The sequence below is a fragment of the Natator depressus genome, chromosome 6 (assembly GCF_965152275.1).
Source record: "Natator depressus isolate rNatDep1 chromosome 6, rNatDep2.hap1, whole genome shotgun sequence".
Lineage (NCBI taxonomy): Eukaryota > Metazoa > Chordata > Testudines > Cheloniidae > Natator > Natator depressus.
Genome location: NC_134239.1, coordinates 66,415 through 86,077, shown reverse-complemented (window position 1 = coordinate 86,077; position 19,663 = coordinate 66,415). Strand labels below are relative to the sequence as shown.

General features: G+C 54.5%; 1 protein-coding gene across 2 annotated transcripts; it reads left to right on the top strand.

Moving 5' to 3' along the window:
• The first annotated feature begins 1,633 nt into the window (after positions 1 to 1,633).
• SH2B1 (SH2B adaptor protein 1) lies at positions 1,634 to 18,482 on the top strand. 2 transcript variants are annotated; one of them, XM_074954170.1, is made up of 10 exons: positions 1,634 to 1,778; positions 6,767 to 7,731; positions 10,485 to 10,586; positions 11,079 to 11,170; positions 11,435 to 11,541; positions 15,013 to 15,219; positions 15,883 to 16,100; positions 16,206 to 16,377; positions 17,260 to 17,356; positions 17,773 to 17,898. In XM_074954170.1, the coding sequence occupies exons 2-10, from the start codon at positions 6,865 to 6,867 to the stop codon at positions 17,789 to 17,791; spliced, it is 1,881 nt and encodes a 626-aa protein (XP_074810271.1). In that variant the 5' UTR covers positions 1,634 to 1,778; positions 6,767 to 6,864; the 3' UTR covers positions 17,792 to 17,898. The 2 variants fall into 2 exon arrangements, with proteins under 2 accessions (XP_074810271.1, XP_074810272.1); XM_074954171.1 differs by lacking the exon at positions 17,260 to 17,356 and having other exon boundaries at positions 17,773 to 18,482.
• Positions 18,483 to 19,663: the final 1,181 nt, after the last annotated feature.

Below are 19,663 nucleotides of genomic sequence, written 5' to 3'. Positions count from 1 at the left end.
TTTGTCTGTGGGGGGGCGGAGGGTGAGAAAACCTGGATTTGTGCTGGAAATGGCCCATCTTGATGATCACTTTAGATAAGCTATTACCAGCAGGGGAGTGGGGTGGGAGGAGGTATTGTTTCATGGTGTCTGTGTATATAATAATGTATTCTGCAATTTCCACAGTATGCATCCGATGAAGTGAGCTGTAGCTCACGAAAGCTCATGCTCAAATAAATTGGTTAGTCTCTAAGGTGCCACAAGTACTCCTTTTCTTAAATCGGACACAGTTTCCGGCGCACCTAAATCAAGACAGCCACCCCAAAACCAACTCAATCCAAAGCTTTAGCAACATGGAGCTGCAAACCAACTGAGCACACCTCTCCAGCTGAAAATGACAACAGGCGTGACAAACATGCAGGCCCCACGAGGCATTTGTATGAGGCCCACAGGTGTATTCAGATTCTCCTGACTCTCAGCTTGCATTTAAAGAGTAAGTGGCTAAGCCTTATGGCTGTAGCGATAACCTTCCAAAAACAATCTGAGGGTAACCAATGCTGCCTGAGTCCACCCCTGGGAGAGGGAGGAGCTGCTACAAGCTTGACTAACACAGCACCACTGCCCTGAGTCTGCAGAGAGCCTGAGCCCATCGCTCTGAACTGCGAACTCCCCTGGCCCGTACTAATCTGTTTGGAGCCGCACTGTAACGGGGGTAGGGGGCCTTTTGGGTCTGAAGTAGCAGGGGGTAGCCGTGTTAGTCTGTATCCACAAAAACAACAAGGTGTCTGCTGGCACCTTAAAGACTAAGCCATTTATTTGGGCATTAGCTTTCGTGGGTATATGAAGAAGGGGGGGGTTACCCACGAAAGCTGATGCCCAAATAAATGGGTTAGTCTTTAAGGTGCCAGGGGACGCCGGGGTGGGAGCTGCAGGGGGGGTGAGGCAGCCGGGCAAGGAGGGAGGCGGTGCCTGGGGCAGGCAGAGGAGGATGGGGGTGGGCAGGTGAGGCAGGGGACGGGGCTGGCTTGAGGCCCGTTCCCTGCCCCTCCCCCATGGCCCGGCGGGCAGTCGCTCCTGCAGGGGACGCGCTAGCAGCGCGCGGCGCTCTGTCCCCGCGTGGGCCAGGCTCTATGGCAGGCACTGTTCCATTCCCGCGGTCCAGCAGGACTTCAGGTTTATGGGGAGCAGCCGCTCTAGCCCTGTTCGCTCTATGGTGTTTCCTGTTCGTGAGGTTCCTTCTAGCCCGACTTCCCTGCCTTTATGGTACAAGTGTGACATTGTAGACAGTTCTCGTCCCTCTAGCCACTCATCTCTATGGTACGGATCGCCCATGGGGGACGCTCTGGCGTAGCCCCTCTACCTCTCTATATTTGCCACCCGCGGTTGTCGCTCTAGCGAACGAGTCTCCTCTCTATGGTAACTGCCCCGTAGGAGTCGTTCTAGGCAGGCGGACTCAGCCCCCCTGTGGTATCGCGGCCAGCGGACGCCGCTCTAGCCTCAGTCCAACTACCGTCTATGGTTTATGCCTGCAGCATGAGTCGCTCTACCCCTTAACCTCCTCCTCTCTATGGTGCTCTTGTTGCGCAGCCGCTCTGGTCCCGCTCCCTGTGGGATGGGGTTTCCGGTTACTTCCCGGAAGCGGAAGCCTAGGCGTGCGACGAAGGGACGGAGCTCCCGGAAGCGGAAGTGACGATACCAGGCCCTGTCCCCTCTTCGCTGTAACGGAGACTGACTCGGAAGCTGCCGTTGCCGAGACCCGGGAGGAGCCGGAGCCGGAGCCGGAGCCGCCGGGCGGGATGGTGAGAATCGGCCCGGCCCCCGCCCCGCAGCCCCGCCCGGGCTCCCGTTAGGCCCCGCCCCGCACTCCCCCGGCCTGGTGCGGCTGGAGCTGAGCAGAGACCCCCCCCCCCCCCCGCGCGCTCAGCTCCCTCCGCGGCGCGCGGCCCGATCCGTCCCCGCCTGGCGCCTTGGGCTGAAATGGGAACAGCCGCGCGCGGGGGCAGCCTGACAGCCGGGGATAAAGAGCAGCTCCCTCACCTGGCTGCGGTTTGTTACAGCAGTGTTGGCGCAACGTTGGCCAGCCTAATAATTTTCAGTTGTGATTTGTAAGCAAGGTGTGAGCGAGCTCCTCTCTGACAGCTGGTGATGAGCTGGGGAGAGGAAAAGACTTCAGTTGTATTTACATGAACACACCCTGCCTAGGTATCCAGCAGACAGAGCTGTGCTGCCCAAGAGATCAAGTTTGTCTGGTGTTGGGTTACAAATCACTTTAGTATTGAATGCAGGAGTCATTAAATTTTGTTACTGCAGGAGTAAAGGGCAGCAGAACTGTGCTTAGCCTGTCCTGATTGAGGGGGTTACCCTCAGTGCTTAATTTTGTGCCAGGGCTGAGTCCTGGCACCTCTAGACTTGGCAGTTCATAGCCCCAGGACCTCTGGGCTTGCCACGTCAATGATTAATGTAAAAAACTTGCTGGAGCCCTGGCACTTAATTGTTGGAACCCCAGCACCTGGTTCATTACAAATTAAGCATTGCTCACCATCACCTGAACTGCAGTCGGTAAGCAGGGGGTTTGGATGCCGGATCCCAGTGTAGAGAAAGGGTGGGGGAGAGGTGTTTTGCTTGGTGGTGTCAACTCTGCCTAAGAGTCACAGGCGCCATTTGACCTGCCCATCTCCCTGGTTTAAGAATAGAGCAGATTAGGGTCTGTAGTCTTTTGTTCTTTTAAGTGACCACTAGAGCTGAAGTCACTGATAATCAGGCCTAAGGGCTTAGACTTGCTGCAGGACAGCATTTCTGTGGAAGACCGTGCCCAGCCTGCACTAGCAGTGAGGTTCCCCACTGAGAGCTGCGGAACCTCAAGAGACCGATTTGCAGAGGTCACAGTGGCAGGTGGCAGCAGAAGGTGAAGGCATGGGGCCATTGGCAGTGGCTGGAGGAACGAGCAAGGTGCGTTCTCCCCTCCTCGCAGGGTGGGAGGTGAACTCACACGAAAGCACCTCTGAACTCTGGGTCTCCACTGACCAAGGACAACAGCTATGAATGGGGTGTGGTGAAGGGAGGGGCACGTTAAAGGAACATTTGTTTGTTGAATTACATTTTAGTGACTTTGCTCCCAAATGCTAGATTTGTGACTGGGAAACTAATATAAGTATACATTTCCTAGTAGACCAAGATTTTTAAAGTGCATTATTTGCCAGGGTAATTATCTCACATTGTTGCTATCTCGAGAGATTACTATATTGGAAAGTTTCAGTACTAAACATTTGTATTGTTATGTTATAATTAGTTTTTACATAAGAACGGTCATACTGGGTCAGACCAGTTGTCCATCTAGCCCAGTATCCTGTCTTCTGACAGTCACCGATGTCAGGTGCCCCAGAGGAAATGAACTGAACAAGTAATCATCCAGTGATCCATCCCCTGTCATCCACTCCCAGCTTCTGGCGTGCATAGACTGGGGACACTCAGAGTATGGTGTTGCATTCCTGCCCATCCTGGCTAATAGCCATTGATTGACTTGTCCTCTAGGAACTTATCTAGTTCTTTTTTGAACCTCGTTATCGTTTTGGCCTTCACATCATCCTCTGGCGAAGAGTTTGAAAGGTTGACTGTGCGTTGTGTGAAGAAATACTTCCTTGTGTTTGTTTGTTTTTAAACCTGATACCTATTAATGTAATTGGGTGACCCCTAGGTCTTGTGTTATGTGAAGGTATAAATAACATTTTCTTGTTCACTTTCTCCACACCAGTCAAGATTTTATAGACCTCTATCATATCCACTTTGTCATCTCTTTTCCAAGCTGAAAAGTCCCAGTCTTATAAATCTCTCCTCATGTGGAATCTATTCCATACCCCTAATCATTTCAGTTCTTCTCTGTACCTTTTCCAATTCCAAGATATCTTTTTTGACATGGGGCGACCAGAACTGCACGCACTATTCAAGATGTGAGCATACCGTGGATTTATATACTAAAAGTGGAGGAGCTTGGTTTGCCAAACCGATCAGCAAAGCCAGTGCTGACAATCTACATGAAAAGGCTGCAAAACACCAAGCCTCTGGACTGCATTGACGTGCAGAAAGCCTTGTAAGCCAGTCACTATCAAAGCCAATTTTAGAAGAACTTAATGAGGCTTTTAAGAATGCTGGAGAGACAACACAGTTTTGAGAACAAATGTGGCTGTCGCAACAATCCTACTTTCTATTTAAGCAAGAGATACCACACCCTGCAAACAGGAGACCAATGTTAAGTTCATTTTCTGTTGTTAATCTTGAAGTTGGACACTGGTTCCGAACAAGACCAGCAAATGTTTGCTATCTTTCTGCAAGAAACTCAACTAACTGGTTAGACGCATGTGACGCAGCAGTGAAAGGTTCAGCAGCTGAAAAGGTGAAGAACTCTCACTGCATTCAGAAAATGTGGATTGATGGCTGGTGAATGAACCGATGCATGTGGGCATAAAGTATTAAGTCATTGTGATTATCTTCATGTCAGTAGTAGGCCAATAAGTGCATTTTTAGATGTTCAGGTTATAGAAGACGCATCAGCTGTGTCTCTGACAACCCACATCGTAGAAGAGTTAATTGCTTGTAAATTGAACCCCAAAGAGGTGGCTGCTTGTGCATTTGATGGAGCTGCAAACTTCTCTGGAAGGCATAGCGGAGTACAAGCTTTGCTCAGAGAAAAGTATAACCGTAATCTCTCCTAGACACGCTGCAGAGACCATCTTTTCCAACTAGCACTAGCATGAGCTGCAGAATCTTCAAAAGATTTTAAAAAGCCATCAATTTAATGTCTTTAGTGTACTCTTTTTTTTTTTTCAGCAAGAGTCCAAAAGGACTAAATGTCTTGGAAAAAATATAGACGATACAATGGGACTGAAGTTAAAATTAGTCCAACCTGGGAAAACCCGCTGGCTTTCTCATGAGCGATCCTTGGCTGTTGTCTTAAAATTACTGCAACCATTATTACTGGCTTTGGAAAGTATCTACCGAGGTGGGACAGATCTAAGTAGTGAGGCTGGTGGACAACTTTTGCTACTAAGTTTACAGAAGACTATCATCATTTTCTGTCTTGTAAGTCTACTGTTGAAACCACTTGGGTCATTAAACAATGCCATCCAGGCATCTGCTGCAACAGTAGTAAATCTTCATCCAGCACAAGATGCTACACTTGGATCAATCAAAAAGAGAGCCATTGAAAATGTACTGAAAGAAGCAAAGACTTCCGTCCAGAAGTTGACTAATGAAGGCACTTGTTTTCTTCACTTAAGGATTCAATATAAGAAATGTTTGTTAAGACAGCTGAAAAAGTACACAGACTTGATTCTTACAAATCTGCAACAGCAACTTCTGGATTCTACTCAACCTCCATGTAGCTTTTACAGATGCCTGTCTTATAAAACACCGACCGTTGAGTGAAGTGAGACACTACCAGCAATCGGGCTGCCATGTGATCATGACAGAGTAGAGAATTTGAACACAGAGTGGAATATCATACGATGAACGAACAAAGATTTGACTTCAACTTTTTCTTTATCATCACTAGTGGTTCGACCCAATATTTGTGCTATGTTTCCTGGGATGAAAAAAGTAGGAATACATCTTTTGCTACTCCCAGTCTCAACAGCTACAGTTGAGTGGTGTTCTTCCTCATTGAATAGAATTTTGTGTTCTGAAAGGAGTCGCCTTCTGCATGATCATGAACGTATCCTGAAGGACTGGAAGTACCGGACACATGAGAAGCCACCAAAAGTGAACGCAGTGCATTTGAGAACTCATTAACAGAGTTGTGCAAAGTTACAAGACGAAACCAAGAAGGATGTAGAAGTCATGCTTCATAGTAGGCTTGAGTAGCCAACTTTAATTTGTATCATGATAAATAAAATAGTTGTGAAACATTTTTCAGTTTTTACTATGGTGCCATACAACCCACCTTCACCTGCATGGTCTCACCTCTCGTCAGCCCTCCCTCCCCTGTAAATTCGAACGCCCTCACCTAATTTCAATTCCCAGGAAAAACTCTGGAGCTGGGGGCCTGGCTGAGGCAGGAGCTCAGAGGAGGGAGGTTTGGGGGTGGGGGCCTGGCTGGGGCAGGAGCTTGAAGGAAGGAGATTTGGGGCAACTGAGGGGTGCTGAGAGGGAGGCTAAACCTGGGCATAAGGGGAAAGGGGGAGACAGAATGATTCTACCCCCCTCCACAGCCCTTTTCCTTCCAATGGCGCTGTGCCTCCCAATACTCTCCAGTATTACACCCTGTAGCCACCTTCTCCCTCTTGCCACCTGGGCATCTCCCCAGCAACTCCCCTAGGCACCTCCTTGCCCTTGGCTTCTCCTTTCATTGCACCTTCTTCCCAGGGGAATCCCCCAGCCCATCTTCCCCTCCTGGGTTTATGCCCCCTTGGTGCAGTGGTCTGGGTGCAGTGCCCTCCCACGTACTCCCATAGCCCAGCAGTATGCTACCCAGGGTATCTCTAGGGGCTCTCCCCAGCCCCTTCCCATCCCCCATCTTGAGGTCTCTGCGCTGGGCCCTCTTCCCACCCTAGAGTTCCACCCCCACAGGATCTTCTGTCACCTTTGCTCAGTTTCCTGGCCATGTGATGTGTCCTGGTGCTATTTCTTCTCTCTCTCTGGAGCTGTGCCCCCTTTACCCAGCGCTTCCTGGCGCATCCCCAAAGTCCCGTCTGGAGCTCTGCTCCCCTGGCCTCTGGGTTCACCCCACAGTGCTGCATTCCCTGGGTTTCTTCCCTGCTTGTCTTCTCACTCTCTGTCTCCCCCACTCTCCCAGGTGAGCACGACAGTAGCAGCAGCAGCAGCCTCCTGGTGGTCAGGATCCTGGCGCCCAGCCCCTCCTGGGGCTCCTGTCTCCTGGACAGCGGCAGCAGCATGAACGGCAGTGTGGCGCCACCGGGGGTGGTGGAGGCGGCGGCACCGCTGCCCTCGCCCGGCTGGCGGGATTTCTGCGAGGCCCATGCCCGGGCAGCCGCCTTGGACTTTGCACGGCGCTTCCGCGCCTTCCTGAGCGAGAACCCCCAGTTTGCAGCACCGGGGGCCGAGGCTGCCTTCTCCCGCCGCTTCGCGGAGCACTTCGTGGAGCACTTTGAGGCTGAGGTGAGCCGGGCCTGTGCCGGCGACTCACCCCCCCGCTGCGACATCGCTCCCTTCACTGGAGCCCACCATTGCCCTGGGGGCGCTTCCTCCTCCTCCACCCGTGACCTCTCGGAGACGTGCAGCGACTCCTCGGTGGCCTCTCCCGTGGAGCCGCAGCCCAGCCTGGCCTCGGGGCTGTCCAGCAGCCAGTCTCGTAGCTCCGAGGACGTCTCCGCCTCTGCCGCGACTGCCAGCACAAAGCCTAAGCTCAAAAAGCGTTTCTCCCTGCGCAACGTCAGCCGCAGCGTGCGGGGCAGCATGCGAGGCATTCTGCAGTGGAAGAGCTCAGCCGAGTCCCCCACCGAGGAGGAGGCTGGCGGGGCCAACACCAATTCCAACTCCTCAGGGGGTGGGGCAGCGGACTCCTTGCCCACCGAGCGCTGGACACACAAGTTTGAGAGGCTGCGGCTCAGCAAGGCGCCTGCCCCCAAAGTGGAACTGTCCAGTGTGCGCCGGGAGGGGCTGCTCAATTATATTGTGGCCGATGACAGCGGAGGGGGGGGTGGCAGCCGGGCCCGATGGCAGAAATGCCGGCTGCTGCTGCGGAAAGCAGGCAAGGGAGAGGGCGAGGGCTACCTGCTGGAGTTCTACATCCCCCCCAAGGTGAGGGGGCAGTGGGAGTTGTGCCCCATCCTGGGGGGCAGCCACCCACCTGATGGGATTCCTCATGGGGGGCTGCTGGTAAGGATTGCCTGCAGGGGGAGGACCCTCAGGTCTGGGGTGACAGAGAGCTGTGGTTCAGGATTGAGGAGCATTGCTAGAGCTGTGCGTGCTGTGAGAGACAAGGTGGAATGAAAGGTGTTCTGGAGACAGGGCTTCTGGGTACCTTGCTTGGCTTTGGGAGGAGAGTGGGGGTTTAACACGGTACAGCAGTGGCTCTTAACCTTTCCAGACTACTGTACCCCTTTCAGGAGTCTGATTTGTCTTGTGTACCCCAAGTTTTATCTCTCATAAAAACTACCGGGTTCCAAAATCAGACATAAAAATACAAGTGTCCGCCAGCACACTAGTACTGAACAATGGCTGATTTTCTCATTTTTACCATGTAATTATACAATAAATCAGTTGGAATATAAATATTGTACTTACATTTTAGTGTATAGTGCATAGAGCACTATAAACACATAATTGGCTGTATGAAATTTTAGTTTGTACTAGGGCTGTCAAATGATTTTTAAAATTGCAGTTAATCTTAAGATTAAAAATTAATCATGACTAATTGCCATTTTAATCGCACTGCTAAACAATAATAGAATACCATTTAAATATTTTGGGATGTTTTGTACATTTTCAAATATATTGATTTCAGTTACAACATAGAATACAAAATGGACAGTGTTCACTTGATATATTATTTTTATTGCAAATATTTGCACTGTAAAAAAAGATAAAAGAAAGAGTATTTTTTAATTCACTTCATACAAGTCCTGTAGTGCAATCTCTTTATCGCAGAGGGACGACTTATAAATGTAGAATGGTTTTGTTTTGTTTTTTTTGGTACATAACTGCACTCAAAAATAAAGCAATGTAAAACTTTAGCACCTACAAGTCCACTACTTCTTGTTCAGCCAATCGCTAAGAGAAACAAGTTTGTTTACATTTACGGGAGATAATTTTGCCCACTTCTTATTTACAATGTCGTGAAAGTGAGAACAGGCGTTCACATGGCGCTGTTGTTGCTGGTGTTGCAAGGTATTTACATGCTATGTATGCTAAACATGCGTATGCCCCTTCATGCTTCGGCCACCATTCTAGAGAACACGCTTCCATGCTGATGATGGGTTCTCCTTGATAACGATCCAAAGCAGTGCAGACCAATGCACGTTCATTTTCATCATCTGAGTCAGATGCCACCAACAGAAGGATGATTTTTGGTGAGGGGGAATAGTTCAGGTTCTGTAGTTTCCAAATCGGAGTGTTGCTCTTTTAAGACTTCCGAAAGCATGCTCCATGCCCCGTCCCTCTAAGATTTTGGAAGGCACTTCAGGTTCTTAAACCTTGTATCAAGTGCTGCAGCTATCTTTAGAAATCTCACATTGGTACCTTCTTTGCGTTTTGTCACATCTTCAGTGAAAGTGTTCTTAAAATGAACAACATGTGCTGGGTCATCATCCAAGACTGCTATAACATTAAATATATGGCAGAACACAGGTAAAACCACAGAGCAGGAGACATACAATTCTCCCCCAAGGAGTTCAGTCACAAATTTAATTAATGCATTATTTTTTGAATGAGCATCGTCAGCATGGAACCATGTCCTCTGGAATGGTGACCAAAGCATGAAGGGGCATACGAACGTTTAGCATATCTGGCACGTAAATACCTTGCAATGCCAGCTACAAAAGTGCCATGTGAATGCCTGTTCTTGCTGTCTGGTGACACTGTAAATAAGAAGAGGGCAGCATTATCTCCTGTAAATGTAAACAAACTTGTTTGTCTTAGCAATTGGCTGAACAAGAAGTAGGACTGAGTGGACTTGTAGGCTCTGAATCAGAATCATAGGATATCAGGGTTGGAAGGGACCTCAGGAGGTCATCTAGTTCAACCCCCTGCTCAAAGCAGGACCAATCCCCAATTTTTGCCCCATGATGCCTAAATGGCCCCCTTAAGGATTGAACTCGTTTTGTTTTTGGGTGTAGTTATGTAACAATCTACATTTGTCAGTTGCACTTTCACGATACAGATTGCACTACGGTACTTGTATGAGATGAATTAAAAATACTCTTTGGTTTTTTACAGTGCAAATATTTGTACTAAAATATATAAAGTGAGCAGTGTACACTTTGTGTTCTGTGTTGTAATTGAAATCAATTTATTTGAAAAGGTAGAAAAATATCCAAAATATTTATAATAAATATTCGTTTATTAATAATAATCTGTTATTCTTTAATAATGCAATTAAAACTGTGATTAATCTCAATTAATTGTTTTAATTAATTTATTTTGCATTAATCGCTTGAATTAACTGCAATTAATTGACACCTCTAGTTTGTACTGACTTCGCTAGTGCTTTTTATGTAGCCTGTTGTAAAACTAGGCGAATGTCTAGATGAGTTGATGTGCCCCTGGAAGATCTCTGTGTATCCCCAGAGGTACACACACCCCTGTTTGAGAACCACTGGGGTAGAGTGGGGGTAGGAGAGTCAGGCTGGGCTCCTGGGTTCCTGATCTGGCTGTGCAGTCTTGGCAAAGTCCCTTCCCTGGGCTGCACCCTCAGTGTAACAGATCAGTAATGACCCCCGTCCCATCGCACTTGGCTTGTCGCAGCCCTGTGTCGGGAGGGGACGAATGGCCTGGCCCAGGGCTGGGTTGATTGTGGGTCTCATCTCACCTTGCTGTCTCTCACCTGCCCTCAGTCCAGCAAGGCCCGGGTCAGCATCCTCTGCTCAGCTGTGACAGACGTGCGCACCACCACACCGCTGGAGATGCCTGACAAGGAAAACACCTTTGTCTTAAAGGTGGGTGTGGGGGACTGGGAGGGGCTGTGGGGGGGAATTGCTCACAGGTGTGGGGGGGAGAGAATCAGCGCACACCCCTTCTTTGCACTGCTGCTGCTGTTGTGGGTTAGGCACAGGGCTGGGGCGGAGCAGGTGGAGCCGTCTGAGGGCTGTGCCCCCCTGCCCCCCCAGTGGGGTCGCAGGGGACCATCCCCCAGTGATGAGGATCTGGGCAGGAAGCCCCGGCTGTGGAGATGTTCTGTGGGGGAGGGGTGTAAGGAGGTTGGGGGTGGCCCCAAAGGCGTATACAGGGGCAGTTTGGAAGATGTCTTGGGGGTGCCGTACTGGTGGGAGAGGGGAGCAGTGGGGTGGGAGCATCTGAGGCTGGAGTGGCAGAAGAGGGGTGCCATAGGGCTGGGGGATTCGGATGCTGGAAGGGTGGAGGGAGGAGCACCACGAGGGGCAGGGAAGGGGGTGCCCGGTGCACTGGTGCTGACCCGGTGTACCTGGCAGATGGAGAACTCTCTTGAGTACATCCTGGAGACGGTCGATTCGCTGCAGATGAGGTCGTGGCTGGCCGACATCCAGGACTGCATGAGCCTGGGGTGAGTGAGCCAGCATCCGGCCCCAACCCCAGCTCTGACATCTCCCCCTCATGGCACCAGGGCTCCGGGTCCCCTTCGCCTTGCTGTGGAACCCCCCCTGTGCCGCCAACTCCTCCGCCCCCTGCATTGCCCTGGCTCCCTGCCCCGGGACTGCGCTCAGTGCAAGGTCCAGATTCCCATTCCTAGGAGGGGGAGCCAGGCAGCATCCCCCGGGGTGGGGGTGGGGGTGTCCTTTACCTGTGAATCATGCCGGTGTCGCTGCAGGGAGAACACGGACAGCACGGACCTGCCCTGTCTCAACCACTCGGAGAGCATGCCGAGTCGGGAGCTGCCCATGGTGCCCAGTGAGAGCAGCGAGCAGCTCTCCCAGGGTGAGTGTCAGCAGAGACCTGCCCTGCCACTGCCCCCTCTCATGTGCCAGTCCTGCCAGCTCCCCGTACCACCCCCTAAGCCATCTTCCCCCATAACCAAATCCCCAACCTCTCTACCCCGTGCCCTCCCCAGCTGTGCCTCATCTCCCCCACCAACCAGCACCCCGTAGCTGGCCCCCCTGCCCTGCATCCCCCTTTCCCAGAGGTCTGTAGCCAGCCGCCCAACACTTGTTTACCCTGTACTCTCCTGAGCCCTGCCTCCTTCCATACCAGCACCCCATAGGTGGATGGCATGCTCCCAGCCCTCTCTGGCTCTGTCACAGATCCACAGGATTGGTGCTATGGCCCCAGCTTTGGAACAGTCTCTCGGAGGACCTCTTCAGTGAGCCAGACCCCTGGGATCTCTCTTCTTCCTGGATAAGTCATGTGGCTTCACCGCCTGCTTAGATTTGACCTCTGGGCTGCAGCCTCCTGCTTCCCTCGTGAGCTCTGCCCAGGGAGTCCCGCTGAGCCAGACCCTGGCAGAGATGTGCCCACGCTGCAGGGACGGTGCCCCTCGCCCAGAATGGCAGAGACAGTCCCTCAACGCTGGCGCACAGTCAGGTGTGTTAGTCAGCTGGGCAAGGCACAGGGAGCCCTTAGGGTTGCGCAGAGGGGTGCAGGTTACAGCCCAGTCCATTCTGCTCAGCCCAGAGCCCTGCCAGGCTGTGGGGAACCCCTTGGGTCAGGCTCTCTCCCCATCTTTCTGATCTTCTTTGTCAAGCTCCCAGGGTGTGGTCTGCTAGAGGCAGTCAGGGTACTTAGCCTCCCTTCCCCCCTTTCCCCCCAGTCCTTTGTTCTCCAGCTGGGGAAATGCAGCTCAGCCCCCTGCTAAGATGTGGGTTTGGCATTCCCTGGACCGGATTGCTGTGTCCCCTTAGCTCTCCAGCCTGGGGTGCCTTGGACACCGCTGTACTGTCGGAGCAGCCTGCTGACCCGCAGCTACTAGCATGGAAAACCACTCCCAGCTGCTTACGTGAATGCTCTTCCAGCCAGCCATGAGTCGATACAGGGCGGCACCCGCATATCCCCTGTCCCAGCTCTGGCCCCCCCGTAAATGTGCGTCTTACACTGCTCAGTAGCCCGCTGGACAGTACAAGCTCATAGGTAGTTGGACATCCCAACAAAGGGTAACGTTTATGCACCAAAAGAGAAGGAGGACTTGTGGCATCTTAGAGACTAACAAATGAATTTGAGCATAATCTTTCATGAGCTACAGCTCACTTCATCGGATGCTTTCAGTGGAAAATACTGAATAGTGGGGAGATTTATATACACAGAGAACATGAAACAAGGGGTGTTACCATACAGACTGTAATGAGAGTGATCAGGTAAGGTGAGCTATTACCAGCAGGAGAGCGGGGTGTGGGGACGGGACCTTTTGTAGTGATAATCAAGGTGGGCCATTTCCAGCAGCTGACAAGAACGGGGGGGTGGGGGAATAAAAAGGGGGAAATAGTTTTACTTTGTGTAATGACCCATCCACTCCCAGTCTCTATTCAAGCCTAAGTTAATTGTATCCAGTTTTCAAATTAATTCCAATTCAGCAGTCTCTCGTTGGAGTCTGTTTTTGAAGTTTTTGTTGTTGAAGAATTGCCACTTTTAGGTCTATAATCGAGTCTCTAAGGTGCCACAAGTACTCCTCTTCTTTTTGCGGATACAGACTAACACAGCTGCTACTTTGAAACCTGTTTATGCACCAGTCTTTGTTATCTCAAGTAGAGGTTTCTTAAACACTTCAATCAAACCAGCTGGTTTAGAGAAAACAATAAACCGAGTTTATTAACTGGAGAAAGACCCGGTTAAGTGATGATAAGGGAAAAGGCATAACAGTCGGAATTGGGTACCAAAAAATAAAAGATAAAACCGTTAGCTAATTCCTAAACTTTACTTAGATCAATCAGATTTGAAGCAAACATCATTCTCTCTACGTCAGATGCTGCAGGCAATTCTCAGTTTACAGGCGCTCTCTCCTTTCAGCCTGGGACCACTCCCCTTAGTTCAGTATCCCTCAGGTATTCATTGATGTTATGAGCAGAGAGCTGTAAGGAGGAGAGGAGAGGTGGCTAGAGGCATTTCTCCCCCTTTGATACCCCAGCCCTTCTGTGCTGGACAAGCCCTTGCTGGGTCATGGGGGCAGGCAGTTCCATGGCGTACAACTGTAAATTTCCTGTTTACAAGTCCCCTGCTGGTGAATCTCTGCTTAAGCAGGAAATGATCTTTTAGCACGTAGCTGGCGTGCCAGTCTGCCTTTGTCTCTGAGAAATTGGCTTATGGGGGTTACCCAGAATCACAACCTATTTCACTAACAATCATACAGTAAAACCTCATAATTTGACATGAGCCATTGTTACACACATTTCAACAGGGCAATGATGTTCAGCAGATTGTGAGTTTTCAAATGACACCTCAGAAGGCACACTTTGTACCAAATATATCACAACCATATAAAAGTGGTGACCATGGGGCACAGGGAGTCACAGCAGGGAAGTCGGTATGTCTCTGGTTCCTGGGTATTGGATTTGTCATTGTCTTCTGAAGAGCTCCATTGATATGGGACCTAAGGGTCCAGACAGCTAGGCGACATTCATACCTGTGTCCTAGCCTGGCAAGAGCACACCGACCTGTTCTCCCCACTGAGCGACAATGCAGCACAGGAGGGAAACTCTGGCACACACAGCCTTTATAAAAATATTACAAAAAAGTGTCACTTTGTGACAACCTGCCATGCCAGCACCCCATAGCTGGCCCCCAAACCCTGCTTCCCGCCCCGCCCCCAGGTACCAGTGCCCTGTAGCTGCTTCCCCCCCGGATACCAGCACCCCATAGCTGGTCCCCCTAGCCCTTCCTCTAGACTAACTCCCTCAGCCGTCTTCTCCCCTACACCTGCCACACTAGCTACGTAGTCCCTCTCTCCATATCCAGCTCCCTTCTCCCCTGTGCCTGGTTCCTCCTCCTCACACTTGGCTCCTGACTCCTCTTCCATCCCCTGCTTCTCTTGTTTACAGCTGTTTTGCTGAGTGCTGTGACCCCAGCACAGCCAAAGCTGTGGGCCCAGGGGATCTTGAAGCAGCCATGGGCTGAAAGTGTCTTATTCAGGGGCAGGGTTTGCAGGGATGGCAGTGACTATAGAGAGGAGACAGGGTAGACAATAACCGTTGGAGAGAAGAGGGAACTGAGATGGGTACATGGGGAGTGGTGGATCCAGGGAATGTGCTGCCCTGGGCCAGTGGAACTGCCTACCACTGGATCCCACTACATTCAGAAATTGGATGCTTCCAGAGAAAACCAGACCAGCTGGACCTGCTGAGGAGGGAGCATGAGCCACACAGCGTGGGATGGCCTCAGCATGAGCCAACCCTAAACTGGGTCTGTCCCAGCGCCCCCAGCTCTGTGGAGATTGGTAACTTCATCTGGTATCTATCCCACCAGGTGCATATGGGGGTCTGTCTGAGCGCCCCTCAGCTTCCATCTCCCCCAGCTCTGTCTCCATCGCTGCTTCCCACTTCAACTCCATGGAGCTGCTGCCTCCCGAGCTGCCCCCCCGGGTCCCCATCGATGAGGCAGCTGAGCGGCTGCAGGGTCCCTACCCCCCTGGCCTGCTGCACACGCCCTTCCCCGACACTCCCGACGCCACAGGTACGGAGCAGAGGAGTCTGTGGGGTGGCACTGGGGGAGGAGTAATGGGGAGTTCAGGGGAACCATGTAGCCAGAGATGGGGGTGTTTCCAGGTGCTGTGTGGCAAGAGCGGGACCCAGAGTGGAAAAGAGATTTTGTGGGAAGCAAAGGTGTAATTGGGAAAGGGGTGTGGGGTGAGGGGGAGGTCTCTGGTGGGGGGTGTGCTTGGGGGGCTGGGGATACCGGGTCTATAGGAGGGGCATGCTGGGGGCATGTACAGGGTCTGGTGGGGGTGTGTTCAGGGGAGGGGAGAATGGGTCTGGGGGGCCCTGCTGGGGATGGGCGCCAAGTGGGGAGGAGGTCGGGGGGACGGAACAGGGCCAAGCGGGGAACAGGTTGCGGGGGACGGGGCTGAGTGGGGAGCAGGTCAGGGGGATGTGCCAGGGACGGTGGCCAAGTGGGGAGGAGGTCGGGGTGACGTGCTGGGGATGGGGCCGAGTGGGGAGCAGGTCAGGGGGACATGCTAGGGACGATGGCCAAGTGGGGAGGAGGTTGGGGAGGGGGCCGAGTGGGGAGGAGGTGGGGGGGGCGTGCTGGGGACAGGGTCCGAGTGGGGAGCAGGTTGGGGGGGCGTGCCAGAGGCATGCCCCCCATGTGCTGTTTCACTCCCCTTTCCTGTGTCAGGCTCGTTCCTGTTCCAGGGGGAGCCGGACCCCGGGGGAGGCGACCCAGAGCATCCCCTCTCCGAGTACCCCTGGTTCCATGGCACCTTGTCCCGGCTGAAGGCCGCCCAGCTGGTCCTGGCTGGCGGCCCCAGCAGCCATGGTGTCTTCCTGGTGCGGCAGAGTGAGACCCGGCGGGGGGAGTACGTGCTGACCTTCAACTTCCAGGGCAAGGCCAAGGTGAGCGCCCCAGCCCATGGACCCGTCCCCAGAGAAGGGCCAGGAGCCCTGGGGCTGCAGAGCCTGTGGCCATGGTCTCACCCGCTTCTCCCTTCCCCCCGCCAGCACCTGCGCCTGTCACTGAACGAGGACGGGCAGTGCCGCGTGCAGCACCTCTGGTTCCAGACCATCTTCGACATGCTGGAGCACTTCCGAGTGCACCCCATCCCTCTGGAGTCGGGTGGCTCCAGTGACGTCACCCTGGTCAGCTACGTGGTGGCCTCACAGCGGCTGCATGGTGAGAGCGGTGGGGGGGCCCCTGCTGCGCGGGGCGGGGAGGCGGAGGCGGCAGCCCCAGGGCACTGCGGGGGTGGCGCTGGGCGCCCAGGAGGGCACAGCAGCTGCAGTTCCATCGGAGGCTCATTCATAACTGGCTGGAGGAGGCGTGGCTGGAGGCTCCCTCTCTGCCTGCTCCCCCGTGGGATCTGGTGGGGAGGGGAGCAGTCTGTCTGCCTGTCTGTCTGCGTGGCTGCGTCTCCCTGCCGTGGGGGTTCCCATCTGGCTGTCTGGAGAGTGTCTGTTGGGGGAAGGGTGTTCCCCATGTGTCTTGCTGCCTGGGTGAGGAAGCACACTCCTGTGGTTGGAGCGGAGGGCATGTGTCTATCTGGGGCTGGGGGAATGTGTGGAGGGAGGCAGGCGTGGGTCTGGCTCAGCGGGGGTGGGGGGGGCAGCGTGTGTCCGGGGGGGATGGGTACCACACGTGTCTGGCTCAGGGAGGCAGGTGCACGTGTCTTGGGGGGGGGGCAGAGGGAGGTGGGCTCACGCGTCTGGCTCGGGGAGAGGTGGGAGTGCGTGGGTCCAGCTGGGGGTGGGGGTGGCGCATGTATGGCTTGTGGGGGGAGGGAGGCAGGTGCGGTGTGTGTATGGTTCGGAGGGGAGGCGGGCATGGGTCTGTCTTGGGGGTGGGGGGGAAGTGGGCAGATGTGTTGGGGGAGGGGGTCGTCCAAGCCCTATCTCGCAGTTGTCCTGTCCTGTGTCTGTCCATCCGTCCGTGCTTTGTCTGTCCCCCCAGGCCGGGCGACTGTCCCCGTCTCCCCCCCCCCCCCCCCGTCCGTCTGTCTGTCCCCGTATCTGACGGGCGTCTCTGTCTTCCCCCCCCTCGTGCCCCCGACCCCTGCAGGCAGGGACAGGGCGGGCAGCCGAGCCGCCGCCTGTGAGCCGACCCAGCGCAGCCCTGACTCGCCCGGCCTCGTCTCCATCGGCGCGAATGACTGTTTGTAAGTGTGAGCCGCGCCGGGGGGCATGGCCCCGAGGGAGTGAGTGTCTGTTGTGTGCGCCATGGCCCATCATGCCATCCATGGGGATGGGAGGGGGGCGTCTGTGAGCTGCCGCTGCTCACCCCCATTCCCCAGAGCTCCTGCGGGCGGGGGGGCCGTTACAGATGTTGCGGGGCAGCAGCTGCTGGGGGAGAGGGGTCCCAGGTCTGTCAGACTGGTGCTTCTGGCCTCCCGGTGGCCCATTGGGCCATGGCAGCCTGTGACCCTGGCCCTGATGTTGGGGGAGGGGAGGGAGCGAGGAAGGGGGGCTGTCACCCTGTTATTGCTCAGGGAGTGGGGGCTGGGGTTTCAGTGTCAAGTGCATCAGCTAACACCTGACCCCGTCTGTCTGTCTGTATGTCTGTCTGTCTCCACAGAGCCGAGCACCTCCCATAGCCTGCCCCCCCCACCCCCATCCTGGCACGCAGCTCCGGAGGGGGGGCCCCTGCAGCCCCCCTGGCTCATCCCCGAAGCCCCAGCCCCCGGCAACCCCTCCCTGCCGCAGGAGGAAGAGGAAGGGGGCAGCACAGGGGACCCGGAGGATGGGGCCACAGGGAGGCTCCTGCAGCTCCAGGCTGAGGAGCCAGAGGGAGACACGGGGCATGCCCGGGCCATCAACAACCAGTACTCCTTTGTCTGAGCCATGTTGGGGATGGGGCAGCCCCACTGAGCTCCCCCGGGGCCCTGTGGCAGGGGTGCCCCAGCCCCACTGTACACCCCCAGACCTCGTGAGAGGGGGGCCAACCCCCCACCTTACATGTGATCATTGAGCCTCTCCCCTCCCCACAAGGTTGGCCTCAGCGGTACAGAGCCCATTGGGGCAGGAAGGTACGTCGCCCCCCCACTGGCAGAGGGGCTGGGCACTGAAACACTACAGGTCAGGGCCTCTAGAGCTCTAAGGGGTGTAAGGGGCTGGTCTTCTCCAGGCCAGGAGGGCCTGTCCCTCCCCCTATGGCTCCGCACGCTGTCACTGAATGTATCGAGTCTCCGAATGTATCCTCATGCATCCCCCAGTGTTCCCTCTGACCCCAGGGGGTTCAGCCCCCTTCTGGTCCTGTCCTCCTCCCACCCCAAAGCAACATATTTATACACCTCCCGGAGCCAGCCTAGGGCTACAGGCCAGGCCCTGACACCCCGCGTTCGACTGGCCGCACCTTACGGACCCCCCAGTAAATTAAAGAGAAGATACTATATATGTCTGTCCCCTCGTATGTCCCCCAGCCTGTGCACTGCCCCCATCTGTTCTCTCCTCCCCGCCCGATCTCGCCCTGCACAGAGTGCCCCTCGCCCCCCACGGCGCGCCCTCCTCGCCCCCTTTCAAAATTATTTTTCTACTGTGGAGTAGTTAGACTCTCTTCCCCTGACCCAGCCCCTCACCCCACCCCACCCCAGCCCCTTGACTCCGCCCTGTCTGGTTTTTAGTTGGCCGGGGTCCGTTTGTTGGTTTTTTGTTAATTTTTTGGGCGTTTGTACGAACCTCGTTCACCTTTTAAAGAAAAAGAGGGAAAGAAAAGCTTGACTGCAGTGGCAGTGGCTCCGTCTCTTCTGTGCCCTTGGGGCTGGAACGTCACACCCCGCACTGGCCTCGCCCCCAGGAGCGGCCACCCCAGCACCAAGGGAGTGTGAGACCTCCCCCCTCCCCCCCCCGGGTCTGGGGATGGTGCTGGCAAAGGAGTGGGGTGACTATGGAAGAGTAAATGCCTCCCCACTGCTGGGGGAGTTGCAGCCACAGGGGGCATGGAGAGGCTAAAGGGACACCCCCTGTACCCAACATGGGAGTGGGATCCTGGGGGATAAATACTCCCCTGTGCCTCCCAGGACAGAGGCCGCAGGGAGCTGGGCCAGCGCTGGGAAGGGAGCGGGCTAACACCTCTCCCCCAGGCCAGAGTCCCCAGCACGCTGACCATGAGGGTACAGGATAGACACCTGCTGAGCCCCAGCCGCTATGGGGCGGGGCCACACTGGGGATGGTGGCAGTACAGGCAAGGTGGGAGGGTAAACCCCTCAGTCCTCCCCTCCCCCCAGCCTCCAGAGCCCGTGATGCTGCTGATGGTGTGCAGTCCCCTCTGCCCTGGCTGGAGACCTGGCCTTGTCCCACCCGCTTGGCACCGCAGCCTGGCTGTGGGGGTGCCTGCCGCGGGTGCTGCAAGGTCAGTGCAAATCTGTGGCGCTGACCCCTGGCCAGAGCTGGGCTGGTCGCTTAGCTCAGTGGGGAGACCCCCCTGCCACAGCTGGGACACCTGTGGGGACAGCATGGGATACCGCCTG

Bases quoted from the DNA above. Each gene is read 5' to 3' on its own strand.
- SH2B1 (XM_074954171.1), top strand. From the start codon at position 6,865: ATGAACGGCAGTGTGGCGCCACCGGGGGTGGTGGAGGCGGCGGCACCG. The intron at 11,171-11,434 runs GTGAGTGAGCCA...GTGTCGCTGCAG, and splicing joins CAGGACTGCATGAGCCTGGG to GGAGAACACGGACAGCACGG. The intron at 11,542-15,012 runs GTGAGTGTCAGC...CTATCCCACCAG, and splicing joins CAGCGAGCAGCTCTCCCAGG to GTGCATATGGGGGTCTGTCT.